Source organism: Metopolophium dirhodum, chromosome 7 (assembly GCF_019925205.1).
Source record: "Metopolophium dirhodum isolate CAU chromosome 7, ASM1992520v1, whole genome shotgun sequence".
NCBI classification, from domain to species: Eukaryota; Metazoa; Arthropoda; class Insecta; order Hemiptera; family Aphididae; genus Metopolophium; species Metopolophium dirhodum.
Window position 1 is genome coordinate 315,100 of NC_083566.1, and position 19,125 is coordinate 334,224.

At 31.4% G+C, this 19,125-nt stretch overlaps 5 protein-coding genes across 6 annotated transcripts; 3 read left to right on the forward strand and 2 right to left on the reverse strand.

Annotated features, from left to right (window-relative positions):
- The first annotated feature begins 9 nt into the window (after positions 1–9).
- LOC132949668 (single-stranded DNA-binding protein 3-like) lies at positions 10–2,474 on the forward strand. Its single transcript, XM_061020658.1, has one exon. It carries the CDS (start codon positions 170–172, stop codon positions 1,433–1,435), a length of 1,266 nt encoding a protein of 421 aa, XP_060876641.1. The 5' UTR covers positions 10–169; the 3' UTR covers positions 1,436–2,474.
- A 1,526-nt stretch (positions 2,475–4,000) lies between these two features.
- On the forward strand, positions 4,001–7,831 carry LOC132949669 (uncharacterized protein F13E9.13, mitochondrial). Of its 2 annotated transcripts, none has more exons than XM_061020659.1 (8): positions 4,001–4,511; positions 4,602–4,684; positions 5,192–5,332; positions 5,391–5,590; positions 5,707–5,834; positions 5,933–6,053; positions 6,143–6,238; positions 7,694–7,831. In XM_061020659.1, exons 1-7 carry the CDS (start codon positions 4,433–4,435, stop codon positions 6,204–6,206), a joined length of 816 nt encoding a protein of 271 aa, XP_060876642.1. In that variant the 5' UTR covers positions 4,001–4,432; the 3' UTR covers positions 6,207–6,238; positions 7,694–7,831. The 2 variants fall into 2 exon arrangements, with proteins under 2 accessions (XP_060876642.1, XP_060876643.1); XM_061020660.1 differs by having other exon boundaries at positions 4,446–4,511; positions 4,602–5,124.
- LOC132949667 (FYVE, RhoGEF and PH domain-containing protein 4) lies at positions 6,222–8,553 on the reverse strand. The gene is made up of 7 exons (XM_061020657.1): positions 8,412–8,553; positions 8,212–8,342; positions 7,908–8,129; positions 7,664–7,850; positions 7,124–7,554; positions 6,929–7,057; positions 6,222–6,827 (listed from the first exon to the last, which is right to left on the reverse strand). The coding sequence occupies exons 1-7, from the start codon at positions 8,521–8,523 to the stop codon at positions 6,714–6,716; spliced, it is 1,326 nt and encodes a 441-aa protein (XP_060876640.1). The 5' UTR covers positions 8,524–8,553; the 3' UTR covers positions 6,222–6,713.
- LOC132949666 (aurora kinase C-like) lies at positions 7,707–14,486 on the forward strand. Its single transcript, XM_061020655.1, has 8 exons — positions 7,707–7,843; positions 9,500–9,852; positions 12,360–12,548; positions 12,636–12,827; positions 12,903–13,034; positions 13,219–13,377; positions 13,458–13,689; positions 13,782–14,486. Exons 2-8 carry the CDS (start codon positions 9,512–9,514, stop codon positions 13,863–13,865), a joined length of 1,329 nt encoding a protein of 442 aa, XP_060876638.1. The 5' UTR covers positions 7,707–7,843; positions 9,500–9,511; the 3' UTR covers positions 13,866–14,486.
- A 3-nt stretch (positions 14,487–14,489) lies between these two features.
- LOC132949670 (uncharacterized) lies at positions 14,490–18,413 on the reverse strand. Its single transcript, XM_061020661.1, has 5 exons — positions 18,116–18,413; positions 16,536–16,820; positions 14,934–15,222; positions 14,747–14,826; positions 14,490–14,654 (listed from the first exon to the last, which is right to left on the reverse strand). Exons 1-5 carry the CDS (start codon positions 18,167–18,169, stop codon positions 14,631–14,633), a joined length of 732 nt encoding a protein of 243 aa, XP_060876644.1. The 5' UTR covers positions 18,170–18,413; the 3' UTR covers positions 14,490–14,630.
- Between the last annotated feature and the right edge of the window lie 712 nt (positions 18,414–19,125).

Genomic DNA, 19,125 nt, shown 5'->3' on the forward strand with positions numbered 1-19,125 from the left:
CAGTGTTATCAAATCAAGTAGAATCCATCATGGTTTTGTTGTTTTGTAGTGTTTACGTTTTTATTGATGCTAAAATTATGTATTTAATGCGATCCAAGATCGGTCTCACATAGGTTTGGCGGACTTTCGTATCGACCGTTGTGTTTGTGTTCGGCGTACGGTGCTCGCCATGTACTCGAAAGGCAAGGGGTCGTCGGTGCCGTCGGACGCACAAGCCAGAGAAAGGTTAGCGCTTTATGTTTACGAATACCTATTGCACACAGGCGCCTCCAAAGCGGCGCAAACGTTCCTCAGCGAGATTCGCTGGGACAAAAACATCACTCTAGGTGAGCCACCCGGGTTCCTCAGCTCTTGGTGGTGCGTATTTTGGGATCTGTACTGCGCTGCGCCCGAACGCCGCGACAACTGCGAACATTCCAGCGAAGCCAAAACATTCCACGACTATGGTTTCGTTAATCCAACCAATTACAACCCCGGTGGCGTAAATGGCATTGGACATAACACTGGACCGTCCCCTGGGCCGATGGGCCCAATGCCACCAAACGATTCAATCCCTCCTGGACCCGGAATGCCGCCAAGTTTTTTCAACAACTCAAACATGAGACCGTCACCCACTCATCCTGTATCACAATCAAGCCCTCATCCGCCACCCAATGCTCCCCACAATCAAATGATGAACCAGCCTTTTATGGGCCCTAGGTATCCTGGTGGACCTCGGCCCGGTGTAAGAATGCCACCTCATATGCCTAATGATTTTAATAGCCCAAACCAACCCATGATGAATAATATGGATATTATGCGTCCTGGACCGCCAGTAATGAATCCTAGAATGAATCTATCGCGGGGTGGCTATGGTCCTCCAATGCGGGGAATGCCTCCTGGTAATGTTATGGGCCCCGGCCCCGGCCCTGGAATGCATCCTGGTATGGGCATGGGTCCAGTTGGTCGACCTCAATGGACACCGGGTAATCCAAATCATCCAATGGGTTATACATCTTCATCACCTGGAAATTACCCTCAAGGCCCCCCCGGTCCTGGTACACCATTGATGGCGAGTCCTCAAGATTCAAACTCTGGTGGTGAAAATATGTACACAATGATGAAATCTGTACCTGGCGGTAGTATGCCAGGTGAATTTTCGATGGGAAATCCTGACTCTGCGGGACCATTAGGTCCAATGGGACCAAATTCAATGGGCCCTGTAATGAATGGTGATGGTATTGAAGGTATAAAACGATCTCCACCTGACGGGCCGAGCACACCAAGAGATGATAGTGGTAGTGGTATGGGTGATTATAACCTAGGAGGATATGGTGGACCTGTGGACAACGATCAAAATGAATCTGCGGCAATATTGAAAATTAAAGAAAGTATGCAGGAAGAAGCAAAAAGGTTTGAAAAAGATTCTGACCACCCAGAGTATTACATACCATAATAGTTGCAGGCATTTTTAAAGCAACTCATCATCTCTGGTAATTAGAAAAAATTCTTGCCAAAATGTATGTATATTTATATTATTACTTATTATTTATCACTTAAAGGTTTAAAGATTACTTAATATCATTGTAAATAGTTCCCAGCGTGTCATGTGAAAACGCTGTCAATATTATGTGCTTCTTGTATTTTGTTATTTCTTTTATAGTGTTTTAAGACATTTCTGTGGATCACCTTTAATCTTGTATGTTATATTTTAGATTATCGGTATTTAGATTTATAACTTATGTAACCAAAGGAGTATTTCATAAATATCCATTTTGGGCTTACAGCTAATTACCATTATTGCAATGCAAATTATTATAATTTGTCCCCTATGGAAAAATGGACATACTATTTATTTCAATACTTAATCGATATTTTGAATAAGAAAAAACATTAACTTACACCAAGCAAACTGTTTATTGATTATAAGCAATTACCTATTAAAAACTGCATTTATAATCAACAATAAACATTAATGCATAATAAATATAGTTCTCCTCTAAATAATATATAAATAAAAAATAGCTAAATTTACCATTTGGTATTTTTGATCTTATTATTAAAATTATGTTAATTTTTTTTTAAATTGATAAACATTAAGTATGAATTTACTTAGTTGTTGTAAATGCAATAAAGTTATTCATATCTTTTTTCTTCTGAGGAACATAGCTGTAAACACTGAAATTATTGTTGAAGTTTCAATCTAAAAAAACTTACCGTGTATATGATTTAAAAAGAAATTTAGTGTTTTCATGCTTGTTCTGTAAGAAATTGGCAATTGATAAGAGTTTAATTTATTTTTATCAAATATTGATATTCGTTTTGCGATGACATGTGCTTAAACCTTGCATAATGTCTCTTTTTGCATACCTACAAATTTATATGATAATCAGTAATCTCTAATTAGTAAAACAACTTAAAAATATCCTTGAAATTTTTGGTTGGGATACCAGTTAGTTTAAACAATTAGAGGGTTATATTCAGATTTATTATGCCCATAATTTTAATTAATTTTAAATTATTACACACTTTATTTATTTTTGTTTGAAATGTATGTATAAGACGAGGGAAATGAGAAAGATGTAAGATGATTCTCTTATAGACTCATCACATTATCCTAGAGTGTACCATAAATTTATATTGTATATTAATTTTAACATTTAATCTATTTTTAAACCATTTTCGTCTTTGTGTATGTATGTTGCTGACTTAGTGAGAGGACAACCTAAAATTTGTTGTTTAATTTGCATGAAATTTTTTTTTTTTTTTTAAGAATTATGTAAAACGCGTTCTGATATTGTTCTTATTTAGTGTTATAAAATATTGTTCTTAATGTTTATTCTACATAGTGTGACTATATTTTCCCAACCAAACCCTGTCCATAAATGTTTTCTTCTTAAAGCTTGATGCAAATAATTAATTAATTTTTTTTTTAATTAGTTAAGGTAATATCTAAGTATTCAATATTTGTATAGTATTAAAAGTAGTATAGACATTATTTATTATACTGATATAAAAATAAAATATATAGTTTGGCTCAAATGTTTAAAGCGCTTTAAATATACGCGCAGATAATTTTGAATTATTATTAAGTACAATTCATGCTTTAATTATGACTTCCAATTTGAATGAAAAATTCTATTAACATTTATTTTACATTCTTTTTCATGTGCATTCATCAATATTTTGATACTTCCAGTTTTGTACCTTGGATGTTCTTTCTTTCTTCCGTTTTAAATTTAATAATTTCCCATATTTTTTTTGTTTAAAATTCTTTTGGAACAAACTAAATAATTTCAAACATTAATCAGAATATATATACATCTGTTAAGAAATATAATTTGGTGTCAACATTTTATGTCAAGTATTGTAAAGTAAATCAAAAAATTAAATATGGTTATTTAAAATTGTATTGTTAATTTTCAAGAACCTCAATAGCATATATCATTATGTATCATTATGGTCTTATATCAATATTATAATTAGACAAAAATATGTTGTCAAATGAGAGGATCTATATTGCTTTATTGTATATAATATTGATGTGTATATATAGGCTGTGGATAAAAAATAATATTTAGACAATTATTAAAAAAAAAAATTAAAGCAATCTACCTACTTATTGTTAATCATACAAACCTATTTACATTTTAAGGTAATCTAGAAATATATGTACGAATCTAGTATATATTATTGACAAATCCATAATAATTCTTTCCTTTTTTTCATTTTTATCCCCTTGATCAATCTCTAGTCTTTTTGCCTTTATCTTCTTAAAGTTATAAAAAATGAAAAATAAAGAAAAAGATTATATATACATACACGTATTATACGTTAAGTCAATTAAGTATACAATTATTGTTATAAAAACAAAAATATTATTTATCTTAGTTTCTTTAAAAGATTGTTTGTGTTTCGACGTTTAGGTCCTATTATTTTCCTTATTATAATGAAATTTAATTCTAATAAATATAATATATAATATAATATTATATAGTTTACAAAAAAAATAATCATTGTCTATCTTATTGATACCTAAATAACTGAGAAAAAAATACTTCAGCCTCAATATATTTGCCTCCATGAAATCATATTGAGAAATAAATACTGAATTTATTCAAATGTTGAATGATTTCACCAATAGTGAAAATATATAAATTCAAATAAATTGGTGCTTCTTGTTCTTCAGATTATTACAGCACATAGGAGAATTTATTAAAAAACATTATGTTGCACTATACAACAAAGGTCAAAAGGCAGGAAATGAGATTTCATGACTTCATATTGTTATGGTTTATGAACTAATGTCAAATATGACTTATCTAAGTGATAAGTGTTCTTCAAACAATAAAACGTCTGGGGTATAGTGATTATCTAACAATGAAATTATGGCATGATAATTAGGAAACTCTAATAAGAGGCACATTTTTAATGTAAAATAATTATTTATTTTATGATGAATACCATTCAAAATATTTTCAAGGCGAAATTGAATAATGTCTTTGGGATGATTCATGTTAAACCATTACCAGGTAAGAGTATATAAGTATGCAACAGCAGATACATTTCACTATTGCCGTTAGATAAAATTTGAGTCCTGTATTTTAAACTTTGATATTCAGGCACACCGTTGAATGATAGAAGCATTAAACAAATAGTATACACTGCCTGCAAAGAAGCTGAGATATATATGAAATGTGGTGTAGTAAGCATTCAACAGTTATGCTTAAGAAGATGATACACCCGCACGAGTTGTCTCTGTCTTATAAACATGTTATGTGTTAGACAAGGGACAGTTTAACTGTACATTCTGAATAATTCTATTAACTCTGTTTTGTTTATAAGACCGAATTAACCTATTATGAAATTTAAAGTAAGATTATTATCTAGTGAACTATGTTATTTTTTTATATTTTAATTTTAAAGCGTGTTATGACTAGTTTAAATTGTAAATTGTTTGTACTTACATCTTAAATTCTTAAAAAACTTTCTTTAATACTCATAACTCGCTTCAAAATTAAAATATAAAAAAACCTAAGAGATTCACTTGATAATACTCTTACCTCTAAATTTCATAATAGTTAAATAGATTCAGAGTATACACTTTATCATGTTGTGTTTGTAAGACGGATACAACACATGTTAGTTAGTGTCCTCTTAAGACAGTGTCTAATACAATAATGTTATAACTATCAATTGTCATCAACTATAGGACGGAATTGTTGTTGAAAATATGCATGATATACCTTATATGCCTGCCAAAGAAATAGGTCCGGAAATTGTGTCCTCAATGACTAGAATTTGTACAGCAGTTAGACAATTGGTACCTGAACACGTCCCTTGTGGTCTGCAAGTGGGTTAAAATTATTATTGTTGTACGACATTTACCGATTTGTCGATAACAACTTTAGATATTGGCTGCAGCCAATGAAGAAGCAATCGCTGTTGCACATGCAACAGACTTCCAATTTATTAGGGCTGAAGGTTTTGTTTTCGGCCATGTTGCTGATGAAGGTTACATGGATGCATGTGCTGGTAAGTTATTGAGGTATCGCAAATCAATAGGAGCACAAGATGTGTGTATATTTACAGATATAAAAAAAAAACACAGGTAATTTCTTTGTACTATCATGTTTATTTAACTAAATTAAATAACTGCAAACTGTAAATATCAAGAATCTTTTAGTCCAACAAAATATATTATTTGTTTCTTATCATTACTCATAGTTCACATGCCATTACTCAAGATGTAAGTCTAATAGAAACCGCCAAAGCAGCAGAATTCTTTCTGACTGATGGAATTATAGTGACTGGAACTGCAACAGGACAACCCGCCAAACCACATGATGTTACTGGTATGCAATTATAATATATTTTATTTTTACATGAACATAGAACATTGTACCCATTGCATACAATATTCATTTCACCAATTCACAATTTTGTTTTGTAGAAGTTAAAAACTCTGTGGATGTGCCAGTACTTGTTGGATCTGGTGTAACCGTAAACAATGTACAAGAGTACAGAGGTGTGAACGGATTCATAATTGGATCTCACTTCAAGAAACATGGCATGTATGAGAATATATTTTGTTACTTCAAAGCTCAGATAACAATAACTATACATAGGTAAATAATATTTGACAACAACTTTTGTTAAACAGGTGGCAAAATGAACTCGATGACACTGTTATTTTAGAATTTATGAATTGCCTAAGAAATGACTGAAATAAAGAAACATGATTTATCCATTATAGAATGTAAGTTATTGTTTATTTGATTACATGAAGAAAATTTTGATCATAGGCCAGTAATGGAATATGTTATGGTCTTCATCTTTATAATATGGTATACCTAAGTAATAAGTATTGTACAAAAAAAAAATAAACTAACTAGTTACATGTTTCTAATAAAAATAAATTAAGTAGTAAAAAAATATAATTGTTATACTTACAATACAAACTTTTATAAATGTGAAAAATATTCAAATTTAAAAATAATTATAATATTACAAATTTAACTTAAGTAATATATGTTACTACATTAGGAAACATTACCACAAAAGATATTCAAGTATGATTAGTTAATTGTTTACCACAAAAGATATTCAAGTATGACTAGTTAATTGTTACCAACTACATTCAAACAAAAATGGACAACATAACTGAGATCTGATATTGATGGAGCATAAAAAAGTTATAAGTTAAAAATATAATTATTTCCATTTTTGATTTTCTATACCGAATTTCTTCCCACTAATTTTTTTAATGTTGATCCAAAACTGAATACGAGATTTCTTGCTGAAGCCATATACGACATATTTTGATTTGACCTAACAATTGTTGAATCCTATAAAAAATTATATTATAAGCAAGGTGTACTAAAGAGTATAACTAATATATTATAAGTATAAAGTTTAAAAAAAAAAATGTTATACTAAAACTATTTACCGATTTCATTTTTTTAGTTGGACTTGAATAACAATTCTCATCAGTTTTATTTGTGTTGTTCTCCTTTTTTCTTTTGACCAATTTCAAAGGACCACATCTCTTTACTGGCATTAAAGAGTTGGCTTTGCACTAAAATAAAATCATTTTTATAACAAAAACATAGTTAGTTATCAATAATGCATATCATTAACATACTTTGTCAATAGATTGCTGCAACATTTCTACCCAAGAACATGTGGCATGAGGTGCGTCCATTGTGTAAAATACAAATTCCACAGACTGACAATTTATTGAAAACAGTCCTCTTTTGTACATGACAGATTTGGCTTCACACTTATTGAGTGGCAATACTCTGAGACAAACTAACTTTTCTGGATCCACCCACTCTTTACAATATAGTATCATGTCGCTAAGCAATATCAAGTAACGGGGAATAGATGTACTACCCTCGGGTGACACTTTCATAAGAGGCCCTTCTTTAATTAATTTACGTCCTGGTAGTACTATGTTCACTTTGCCACAACCAGAAAGACTACGTTGAATGCTCACTAATCTGGACATGTTTTCTTGTTCTTGAACTAAATTGTTGATATGGTCTGCGACTTTACTTATTTGTTCTACAGCAGCTTTAAATGAATAAAAATTATAAAAATTACTAAACAATGAAATTCAACAATTCAAATTTAAACCAAAATTAAAAGTAGAATGAACTTTTCCATTAGTGTAATTACATACCTTTAATATCATTATAACCTTGATGTTCAGTAGGCGTATAATTCTGAAGTTCACGTAAAAGCAACAGATAACGAGGTATTCTTTGAATGGGAGTTATCAAGAGTGAATTCAATTTAGCAGACACATCTGGCCTTGATTCTTGTGTACATACAAAGCGATAGAGTTTTGGATGAGATTTTGGTAAGTCCTAAAAGTGAATATAATTAGTTTTAAAATCGATTAAATAATAAAAAAATATTTTTACTTGAAGTGTATCTAATACATTCTTGTAATTGAATGCGTAAACTGAATAAAGTTTAAGAAATGGAGCAGTGTTCAAGAAAACTTGTCCAATATTTTCTTTTGCCGGATGTAATTGAACCAAAAGTTCTTTATTCACGTTCAGTATTGTCTCAACATTGCCAAACAATTTACCTATGACTTGACTTGAGGCAAGTTTCTGTTCTTCCATTGGGCGTTTAAAGTACTGTAACCATATGGTTAGATATTAAGTTACAACAATCTGAAGGCATAAAATAAAAGTACGATGTAGTCTCAAACGGACTTACTGCAATCAATTTGTCCAACTGGTGAATATAGTTTGTTTCCGAGACACATATCTCTTGAATGGATCGAATCCTTAACTTTGCTATGCGTTTTTCATTATCATCACAAATATGTTGGTCCAAGTCCCTCAGCACTATTGTACGACAACAAAACGATTAGTATGCAAAGAATCAATGGGAGTTAACTGCTATTTCGGTTTTACCTTTTTGTTTCGTTTTGGCCGAAAGTATGTTCTGTTGATCCAATACTCCCCGCAGTTCTTTGACAAAATGATTCGGAGGCGTCATAGGCACAAACGAACTCATTTCGTCCATTTTTTAATTATTTAAATGTCAAACGCGATGGACAAGATGAATCAAGACGGCGGGAGACGGATCTCGGAAACTGAATAGATTATTGAAAATATTCTCAATAGATCTAAGATTGAACTGGCGATTATATGATAATATAAAATAATGGGAATGGGAAAACTGAACAAATCGTCATCACTCATCAGCCATCATCTCAAATCTCAATTCTTATAATCAGCGGCGGCGGCAATCGGCATTCGAATAAATTGCGTTTTTCGGAAACGTAGAAAAAGTACGTTACGACTATACCAGTGTGACCAGATCGATGAAGACACCGTTGTCGATTATTATACCCAGTCTGAACTGGTTGCTTTGTGAAAAATTCTGATTCAAAAGAGTCGAACTGTCTACACGACTTCACAATATTATTGTTACACTCAAAATTATCTTATTAGTTTCAATCATTATTCATCACGTTTTCATCATTCATATCCTCCATGTTACGACCGAAAAATCACAAATTAAAATTAAAATTAAAAGTAATTAGTTAAAATTCGAACGACTAATATCGGTTTGCCGCACTGATTTCTTCGTTACAAAGAGGTAACGTCCCTCATCGGCGTATGCACTGTGCGCTCCCAGATGATAAGTTCATTCCAGATGGCGATTAATGATTAATCCACATTCCATGACGTATTTTAAAAATAACCGTCGTCGGCCGTATGGACTAGAGAGTAGGGACATAGGGTTCTGAATTTCTGATTTTTAATTCAGTATTGGAATTAGATATTCTACATTTCTACTCTCTGTTTATTTCTTCATTGTCAAGTTTACGTTATAGTCTATAGTATTAAACAAGTATTCTGTATTTGAGTATTTTCTGACTCAAGTTCTTTAGACTGTACTTGTGTGAATGTATCAATAATCGGCAAACGCGATTTTCCTTGATTTCCTGAGATCCTTATATACAATATCACATCTTCCGCCTCGTTTATTTTAGTTTTCATCGAACATGAGTAGTTTCGCACTCAAGTCAAAAGAAAACAGAATACAGAGACCTCGGCCACCACCGGTAACCACCATGGCCTCTAATCCGTCTTCGTCCGCGCCCCGTCGCACCGTGGGTTTCGGGACGACCACGAACACTGTCACGGTTGCAAAACCGATTGGTGCGCAGTACCGTCGATCCGTGTCCACAGCTATTAGTAAGACACCGGATCTACTACACCCTCCCAAGTTTGGCGGCCAACAGCTCTCCAACCGCAGTTGCAAGCCGGACATCACTAAAAATCTGCCCTCCAAAACCGTTCAGAAACCACCGTCACAGCCTTGTGAACCGGTGGCCCAGTCAAGGTGAGATGCTTATTGATGTAACTACCTACAGTGTGGATGTGAGTGTCCTTGTTTTGGTGACAGAATGATGTCACAGTGTACCTGGAGGTTGTATGTCCTTAAATATAGTATACTACGTTTTTTTGACAAATATTAGGAAATTTCAGACTTAACCATTCGAGATATTAAATCAATCACTTTATGCATGATACCTAGAGGTCTTCTAGTAGTCAATATATACCTATATTCACTTATGCATTTAAAAAAACAAATATGCTCAAAAAAAATATAATATATGTAAGATATGGTATCTTTCTTATAAATTGTAATATTTCTTCAAAAGAAAAACAAAAAAATATTTTAATTAATTGATAAAACCTTGAAAAATTAATTGCTCTATAATCAATTAACAGTTCTTATGCAATAAAATATAAATTATGACAGACAACTAGAGTTTACTTCCTATATGCAAGTCCGCGACAGTGTTATCGGTTAGATAGTGATTTACCTAACCTATAATATTAATTATAATTAGTAGGTATGTAGGTATAGGTACAGTTGGAAAATAAAATTATACGTTTCATTTTATGTAATATCAACATTTTCCATATTGGTACTTATATTATCATATAATATGCAACATCATCAAAATATGTCAAATACAATTTTAACTAATATAATCTTCTGTTATAAAACATTTATACATCTCTCATATTATTCTGCAACCTTTCTAGACAAATATGAAAAAACTAAAAGTCCTCAGCCCTAATGGTAACTAATATCTCGACTAATGCACCTTGGTTTGTATCTAACTCAACCCTCTACAGTCTACGTTGACATTAAAATCCAATCAGTTAACCAATTACCCACCAAACATTGAAACATTAAACTCTAGCTACAAACCCATAGGATATAGGAAACAATATAGATATTAAAAAGATCTACTTGACTAAAATAATATTATATATTATTATAATTAACTTTAAAATTTCCTTGACCTAAGCTTCTAAATTTTGTGATAATTTTCATTTCATAACATTAGGATTAAAATATAACAATTTATAATATTATTTACCTATATGTAATTATCAACCCACCCAGATGCCTGAAAAGAAACTGGTGTAGGAACTAGGAATCTACTTTTTATTAACAACTAAAATCGCACCCAGGGTTACGCCAATGGCATCTTCCCCTCTCTTGTTCTTTTATTTATTTTTGTTTTCATTGTATCTAATTTGTTCTTGAATTTGTTTATTGTTTTAATAAACCTTCTTTTGTAGTAATAATAATAAATAAAGGTAATTATCAACAAAAAAAAAAGTTATTATGTATCACTAGGATAGGTATATTATAGGTCATAATAACATCTCTATATCCAAATCACCAAGTGAACACAGTGCCCAAAACTGTTTAATGCTGCGCATTCTCACCACTTTATCAGCGCGAATGCCGCCTGTCAAATGTCAACGCTAAACTGCACAGCATTGCCGTTGTATACTTGTAAAGGTACACCGTGCTGGAAGAATTTAGACCTTGAGACTGCAGATCACGTTCATATGAATGTGCAAGCAACTTATGTTCTCTCTGTGATTTGAGTATAGGTACCTATATAGTATATACCAAGAATGCCCAACCCACAGGTTAAAAATATTTAATTAAAGACAAAACTTAAACATAAATTATTAAAGTTTCAATCCAGAACAACTGGCCATCCGTAGATAAAGGAACAATTATTATTCATTGCACAAAACAATTAATTGTAATACCGGTACATATTATGACAACCCTAAATTATTTATAATGATATTAAGTAATCTTTAAACTGTTGAGGTTTAAAGATTAAGCGATAAATAATAGATAATTAATAATATAAATATTAAATATACGGGTAACTACCTACCTATCTTGTATTTAAATAATCATGAAATTCCCTTGTTACCAATTCTTTTTATAGGCTTTTAAAATGTAATTACATACATTGTAATAATTTAAAATAACAATATGTAGTTCACAGTAGGTACTTAATATTTTTTTTGAGTTAAAATATTTTAAGATTAGATTAATTATTATTCGTACCTACTATTAATATATTTTATATTATAATTTATGAGTATCGAGATGAAGTAAAACAGTTAATTGCTCGTTAGTCATTGTTATTACCTATGCATTATTCATAAAGAAACTATACTAACAATTTTCATTGTTAGACAAGTTTTCAATAATATTTCAACCATATTTATCTTGATATTTATGTACTTCCCTAATTTCTACCTATATTCTAAACTTTAAGTTAATCCTCACTTGCTAAAATTTTGTTTTATCCACGAGCTTATGAAATTTTATGTGTCAAATAAGTAGGTACTGTACATTTTAATAGTTTCACTAAATATCATTAAATTACCAGGATTTATCATTAGTCTTTTTTTTTAATTTCTTATACTAACCTTATCTTGTGTCGTAATGAGTAAACCATGAATAATTCTATAATATATCCACTTTTTAAAAATATATTATCTTTTTTTTTTCAGGGTTCCCTCCAAAGAAATATTTAAAATTCCAACTGTTGCTAATATACCAAAAAAAGCTACACAAGTGGCCAAACCACCTACAACAGTCAATCAACTCCAGAACAATTTGAAGGCAGCCACCCTTGATGAAAAACCTTCTACTGATCAACAAAACAATAAAAACATGGGACTAACAGATAAAAAAAATGAGTAAGTTTAACATACCTACATACATAATAAATAAATTATCATTAAATACCTAATAATGTATGTATTTACTATTTATTATTTAAATAGAATGAAATGGACATTGGAAAATTTTGATATTGGTAAAGCATTGGGAAAGGGAAAATTTGGAAACGTGTATCTTGCCAGAGAAAAGAGTTCTGGATTTATTGTTGCTCTTAAAGTTTTATTTAAAACACAAATTTTAAAAGCAAATGTTGAGCACCAGCTCAAAAGAGAAATTGAAATTCAAACTCATCTAAGGTAAATGCTAAATTAATTAAATTAAAAAAATATTCTGAATGTAAAGTAAATTAATTCTTATCTTTTTTTTTTCAGGCACCCTAATATTGTGCGTATGTTTGGATATTTCCATGATGATGCTAGAGTATATATGATCCTAGAATATGCACCCAAACAGCTCTACAAAGAATTGCAAGCTCAAGAAAATCAACGTTTCTCTGAAGATAGGTAAATATTAATACAAATTATGTGATATTAAAATTATTAGACGTACTAAATAATAATATACCTATCAATAAATAATCAATTGTTTCTAACATTAAAATAATTTATTTATACGTGTCCTGAACATGTATAGAAAAATTATTAATTTGATTAAAAACTTAATATGTACTACTATTGTGTTAAATAGGGCAGCATTTTATATTAAGCAATTAACAGAAGCGCTGATTTATTGCCATGACAAAAATATTATACATCGTGATATAAAACCAGAGAATCTTTTACTTACCAAAGGAGGTGACTTGAAAATTGCTGATTTTGGGTGGTCTGTACATACACGGGATTCAAAGTAATTATTGTCAAAAAGGCCACTTTGATTTCAAAGTTAACACCTATGTTCTATAAATTATAAATTATTTTGTTTTTCAGGCGTATGACATTATGTGGAACCTTAGACTATTTGCCACCAGAAATGGTTAGTGGAAACTCTCATGACAAATCAGTTGATGTTTGGAGCGTAGGTGTATTATTATATGAAATTTTAGTTGGCAAACCCCCTTTTGAAGCTTCGACATATGAAGAAACATATAAAAGGATATTAAATGCTCAGTATATTTTCCCGCAACATGTTGCTCCACTAGCTCGAGATCTCATATCACGTGTAAGTACTTTTAAACATAATTTTTCAATCCCTATATTATATGTGGATTCATATCATATCATGATGCAATAATATAATTTACTGTTACTTAGTTATTAAGAGTGAAACCAGAGACTCGTTTACCTCTCAAGGATCTGTTACTACATGACTGGATAAAAATACACACCAACCTCTAAAATTAACAAATAGTTTTAAGATTTCAATTTTATGAAATATATTTTGTAAGTAATTATTTAAAAAAAAAAATTAACTAGACTTCTTTAATAAATTTAATTTCTCTATTATATTTGTTATTATGGTATTTTAAAAAGTGTAATTAAACAAAATAATTTTATTGTTAAGACTTAACATTAATGACATTTTTTTGTGTACAACATTTTTTTTTTGTTCTATTTTAAAAGCTCTTAATTTGGTAGTATTATTATACTTTAAGAAATTAATTGTCTCATATTTTATTTGAACTATCATTATATTTTACTATACTTATATTATTATATAGTATATGCCAAGAAAAATTAAAGTTTGCAATAGTTCTTAAATTATTAATGCCGGTATAAAAAAAAAAAAATGTTGTATACTTTCTTATTATTTCATTTTTACATTAGTGAAGTTGATATATTTCCTTTCTATGTAAAAATAAGTCCACACTAAACTGTGATTTATAATATATACCTATTCATTAATAAATATAATTTTAATGTGTACATACTAATAGTATATTATTTTTGACATTCTGTAGTTGGTAACATATTCTAAATCAAAATATTTTTACGATGGATGCTAATAAAATAAATACTGACTTATGTTTTTTTTTTGTTTTATTTCGTAAAAATCATAACTTAAATAATTTAATATTACATAATATAGGTATTTTTAGTATATCCATGTTTGGTTGAAATGTTCAAACTCATACTTTCCATTTTCCTTCCACATATCAAGACTTATGCTTTAGGGAAGAAATTTATCTAAATGGTAAATATATATATTTTAAATATAATTACATATCATAAACATACATAACATACATATTTTTCAAAATTTAAAACAAGAAACTCACTTTTTCTCCGTTTTTGACGAAGCAGTTTCTGATTACTCGTCCAGCTGCGCATTTTTCAGTGGTTTTCGGATCGATAATAGCTGTAAGAATAAAACCCGATTATCATCCGGAAACTACATTTGTATATTTGACTTTCTCGCCAGTCCCGAGTTTTCAATAAAATTTATCGAGACAGTTGCAAACCCACCTTCTTTTTCGCAAGTTTCTATTATGGTTACTGCCTTCTTGTGCTCTTCCGGTTGGTTTGCGAAGCGTATTCTAGCCATCGCCTTGCCGTCTTCCACACTGAACTTGTTATTCTTGATCAAATTAAGATTTTTGTACACGCACTCTAAGTAGCACCTTTGTTGCTCGTTCTGCGGTACCACCGTGTTGCTGACCAGTGCCATGATCTCTTGAGGCGCGTGCAGCTCGTCCTTGCACTTCACCGCAATTGTGTTCAACTTCTGTTTCAGAGCCACATGTCCTTCGGTCATCTGTGTAAACGAATATAACGTGTAAATAAAGGAATATCATGTAGCTGCGGGGAACAAAAATAAAAATCCTCAAACCGTTAGCTCCTATGTATAATATACAATATACTATTAATTTTAATCGAGAGTACCCCTGGCTAACGTTTAAGAACCGGTAAATACGATTTTTTATTAAAATAAGACACGACAAAAACCAATTTTTTATTTATTAATACGTATATCACTAGAGCAATGGATTTGTAGAAAATTAATTACATTTTAACTTACTCTAACAGCTTTTGTAATAGAAAGTTTGAAATAAGTAGGTAAGAATTAATTTAATTTTGAAAATTTTTCTAGGCCATTTTTTCGATAAAATTAATAATTTCCGTTAGTTACTACTTTTTACACACATTTACTGAATTATTGTTTAATTTTCATCTTTTAAATATTTTATATGTTCTGTACGCGCATGTAATACTTAACTAATAATTAGATAGGTAGAAGATGCTTAAATTTAAAATTTAAAATATTTTACACTTGCAATTATTATAGGTACATATTTTTATTTTTATGATTCTTATTAGTTATTAGTGTACTGTGTACTAATAGTACATTTCGTACTTGAATAGTTCTGTGTTGTGGTAATTTTTCCTTCGTATTTTATGATTTATAATAGCGGTTCTCAACCTTTTTATAATATAAGCATTTAATGCATAAAAAGAAAATTAAATATGTATAATTTTTATCTATATTATTATGAATATCAAAAAAACCAAATAATATTTATTGTGATAATTATCCATTTCATTTTTTTTATAAAGGGAGATTTTCTTAGCGTATACCACAGGTTGAGAAACGCTGATTTATAATATAAAAAATAATATGCGGTTGCTATTAATAAAAATTAAGTAATTTTTTATTCACTCCATATTCGCTTACTACCTGTTTATTAATAAAATATTCAAAAACGAAATTGTTAAATTCAGTTTTAAGGATACTTGGAAGACATCTGGGGATAGCCATAGCCGATACATCCTAGTCTAACTGTTGCAGATTTGCTGTATGCTTTAGCCCAACGTTTTTAAATAGTTCAATACAAGTTATCTACTGCAACTCTGTATATTATTATTGCATACGTATCTACATTTAGTTTCGAATATGTCACCCGCTAGTTCCTATTGCAGTTGGTAGGGTATTAAATATTTATATGTCAGTGCCAAAAGGAAAAACAAATAGTGTGCTCTCGTTTATACCAAATCATCTTTTTGGAGTGTTAGCCGGTTGGGTTGATTTGGTTTTAACTTAAATAATAATTTGTAACGACTTATACTTACTGTAGGCTTGGGCGTGGTGGAGTTTCCGATTACTCCGGCGGAAGACTTGACGACGGTCGGCCGCTCAGTGCCGTTGACCGACGCTCCGCTGGCTGTCGTGGCTGTAGCATTGGCACCGGACTTGATGGTGGTTGAACCGTGCACGTGATCCTTGGCGTACGTGGTCTGTGGGTGGCTGGTCGGGGTGGAAGACGACTGAACCGGCAGGTGAGTGGGCGTAACGGCCATTGGCGGCTTCGTCGTGCCGCTCTTGTAGCAAGTAGATATGTTACATGGGTCCGAGCTCTGAATAAGAAACACCGAGTTAAAATGATCATTTACTATTTCATCGTTATGCAGATTTTTAGACCAATAACGGTCTTAATCTTATTGGACTCGATACCCATTGTAATTATTGTATTATATATTATTTGCGACCCATATAATATTATGTGATAAATGTAAGTAATGTGAATGTTTCAAACACAATGTAGATATAAAATCTATCCATTTAAAATATATATTATCTACATCGTGGTTTCAAAAAAAAAAGCCGTCAAGTAAGACGTATCTTCTGTGCTGCAACCTGCAGTACAGGAGGCGTCGATTGTCATTGAGTATAGGCACTGTAATAGATCTGCATATTCTGCAAGTGTTAAATTTGAATTCAAAGATAATTGATACACCATTGTTTACGATAAAAAACAGACTAACTAAACTTAGAGTGTTGACGAAGTGAAGAAGGTCTAACTTTTTGGTTACTTACCAAAGAATTATTTTAGTAATAATATTTAAAGTTTGTATTCTCCCCCCCCCCAACTTTTTTAAAATTTACTGACAATTTTTAATCTTAACCTCCCAAAAGTACCAACTAGATCCAATTTTCTACCAGGAACCTCCAACTACACCTATACGGCTATTATAATGCTATACACGTGTGTATAATAAAATACCTAGGTGTTTATCAGCCTTCAATCTTCATAATATTACAGTGACCCTTAAGTTGAGACTTGACTACTTAAGAATCAGCAGATTCACTGTAAAAATATATAGAGCCATAGAGGGTTCTGGTTCCTATATGTATAATTATACGATGTATAACTAGTAATTAGCTACAAATATAAATTACAAGATAATAGATATTATAAGAGATTCCCGACTTATATGAGAAACAGTATTAAATAGTTAGTATTCAGATGCACTTAACAAAGATACTGATAAACTGATATTTGGGGCGTCATGTCATAACAAAATGGATTTTGGAAAGTATCCATTATTTAGTATAGTTGCTATACGAATTCAGCACCCCTTATTCTAAACCTATTATAGACCCAATATATTTTAGTTTTTTTTTTTTTTAATCATTATTTAAAGACTTATTTTATTTATCAGTTGTAGATTTTAATTATTCCAAAAAGCGCCCCGACCCTGCAGGAACCTATATAGATGAGCCAACGGAAAAGCTTCATACGGAAATTCAAGTCCTGAACAAAACTGCGATGCGACTGGAGGTACATTATATCAGTAATAATAACCAACTACCCCGCTATTAACGGTATGGACCTATTTATAAATATATACGTGGTATTGAATGGTTTTACCTGCACGGTGGCGACCAGAGCGACCAGGACGGCGGTCGCTGCAGATACCTTCATAATGTCGACGAATGTACTAGGTATGCACGAAGAGCTGATCTCGCTCGACGCCGATGATATCTAGATATTGCACTGCTCGGTGTAATTAATGAAATAATTTAAGCCTGCCCGCGTGCGTGTGTATCCCTTATAATTAACTCTATAACGCGACAAACGGTAATATTGACTTCTGTGGTCTTAGCGCTGCAGTATAAAGTCACCTGGTACGACGAGTGTATTCGACTGACGCCCGGCCGCGGTTCCCGAGGTCTTTTATACGCACCTGGTGCCTTTGTCGCGGTGTTATGATTATGACCTCTGTGCACATTAAATAGCAATGAAACGCAATGTCTCTGCGGAGATCAAATTGACGCGAGGACGTCGATTTTTTTTCCATTTTCCCCCCCGAACGCGTTTTACATAAGTGACGCGTCCTGTTTACGCGGCGCACGTGAGAATTGAAGAATTAAATTGGCACGCCGCATACAATCCGCCGCCGTTCCCAAACAATAATATTATATATAGTCGTGATTTAAATTGGGGAACAAACCTATAGCGACGGCGATAAAAAATTGTGTATATTATATTATTACATGTATTCGCTCACGTTATAATAATAATAATAATAATAGGTATTGTTATTATTGCGTTGTTATATGTATATTATATATATGTTTACATAAGTAAACAGTGTCTACATATGCACTAAACTCGTCCCGAGAAAAACGAAATACATTTCCGTGTCGTAGTTTTTAAAGTGGACAATAATAATAATAAAGGAATGTATATATAATAATATATATATACATATACATGTGTGATACGCAGCGTTGTAAAGTATTTGAGTAAAAGTATTCTAATACTTCTTTCCGTATTGAATACTTTTTTTAGATTCTGAGCGGAGCGATGAATGTATTGATTTTACAATGATGTGTGTTTTTAGGGTTCCGTACGGTAAAACGGAACCTTATTACTAA

Excerpts from the sequence above, each read along its gene's own strand:
- LOC132949668 (XM_061020658.1), top strand. The coding sequence starts at position 170 with ATGTACTCGAAAGGCAAGGGGTCGTCGGTGCCGTCGGACGCACAAGCC.
- LOC132949669 (XM_061020659.1), top strand. The coding sequence starts at position 4,433 with ATGATGAATACCATTCAAAATATTTTCAAGGCGAAATTGAATAATGTC. Across the intron at positions 5,591-5,706 it reads GATATAAAAAAAAAACACAG|TTCACATGCCATTACTCAAG; the intron begins GTAATTTCTTTG and ends CATTACTCATAG. Across the intron at positions 6,054-6,142 it reads CACTTCAAGAAACATGGCAT|GTGGCAAAATGAACTCGATG; the intron begins GTATGAGAATAT and ends TTTGTTAAACAG.
- LOC132949667 (XM_061020657.1), bottom strand. The coding sequence starts at position 8,523 with ATGGACGAAATGAGTTCGTTTGTGCCTATGACGCCTCCGAATCATTTT. Across the intron at positions 8,343-8,411 it reads GGCCAAAACGAAACAAAAAG|TGCTGAGGGACTTGGACCAA; the intron begins GTAAAACCGAAA and ends GTCGTACAATAG. Across the intron at positions 6,828-6,928 it reads CAACTAAAAAAATGAAATCG|GATTCAACAATTGTTAGGTC; the intron begins GTAAATAGTTTT and ends AATTTTTTATAG.
- LOC132949666 (XM_061020655.1), top strand. The coding sequence starts at position 9,512 with ATGAGTAGTTTCGCACTCAAGTCAAAAGAAAACAGAATACAGAGACCT. Across the intron at positions 12,828-12,902 it reads GAAATTCAAACTCATCTAAG|GCACCCTAATATTGTGCGTA; the intron begins GTAAATGCTAAA and ends TTTTTTTTTCAG. Across the intron at positions 13,035-13,218 it reads CAACGTTTCTCTGAAGATAG|GGCAGCATTTTATATTAAGC; the intron begins GTAAATATTAAT and ends TGTGTTAAATAG.
- LOC132949670 (XM_061020661.1), bottom strand. The coding sequence starts at position 18,169 with ATGAAGGTATCTGCAGCGACCGCCGTCCTGGTCGCTCTGGTCGCCACC. Across the intron at positions 14,827-14,933 it reads AGAAACTTGCGAAAAAGAAG|CTATTATCGATCCGAAAACC; the intron begins GTGGGTTTGCAA and ends TTATTCTTACAG. Across the intron at positions 14,655-14,746 it reads TCGTCAAAAACGGAGAAAAA|ATAAATTTCTTCCCTAAAGC; the intron begins GTGAGTTTCTTG and ends TTTACCATTTAG.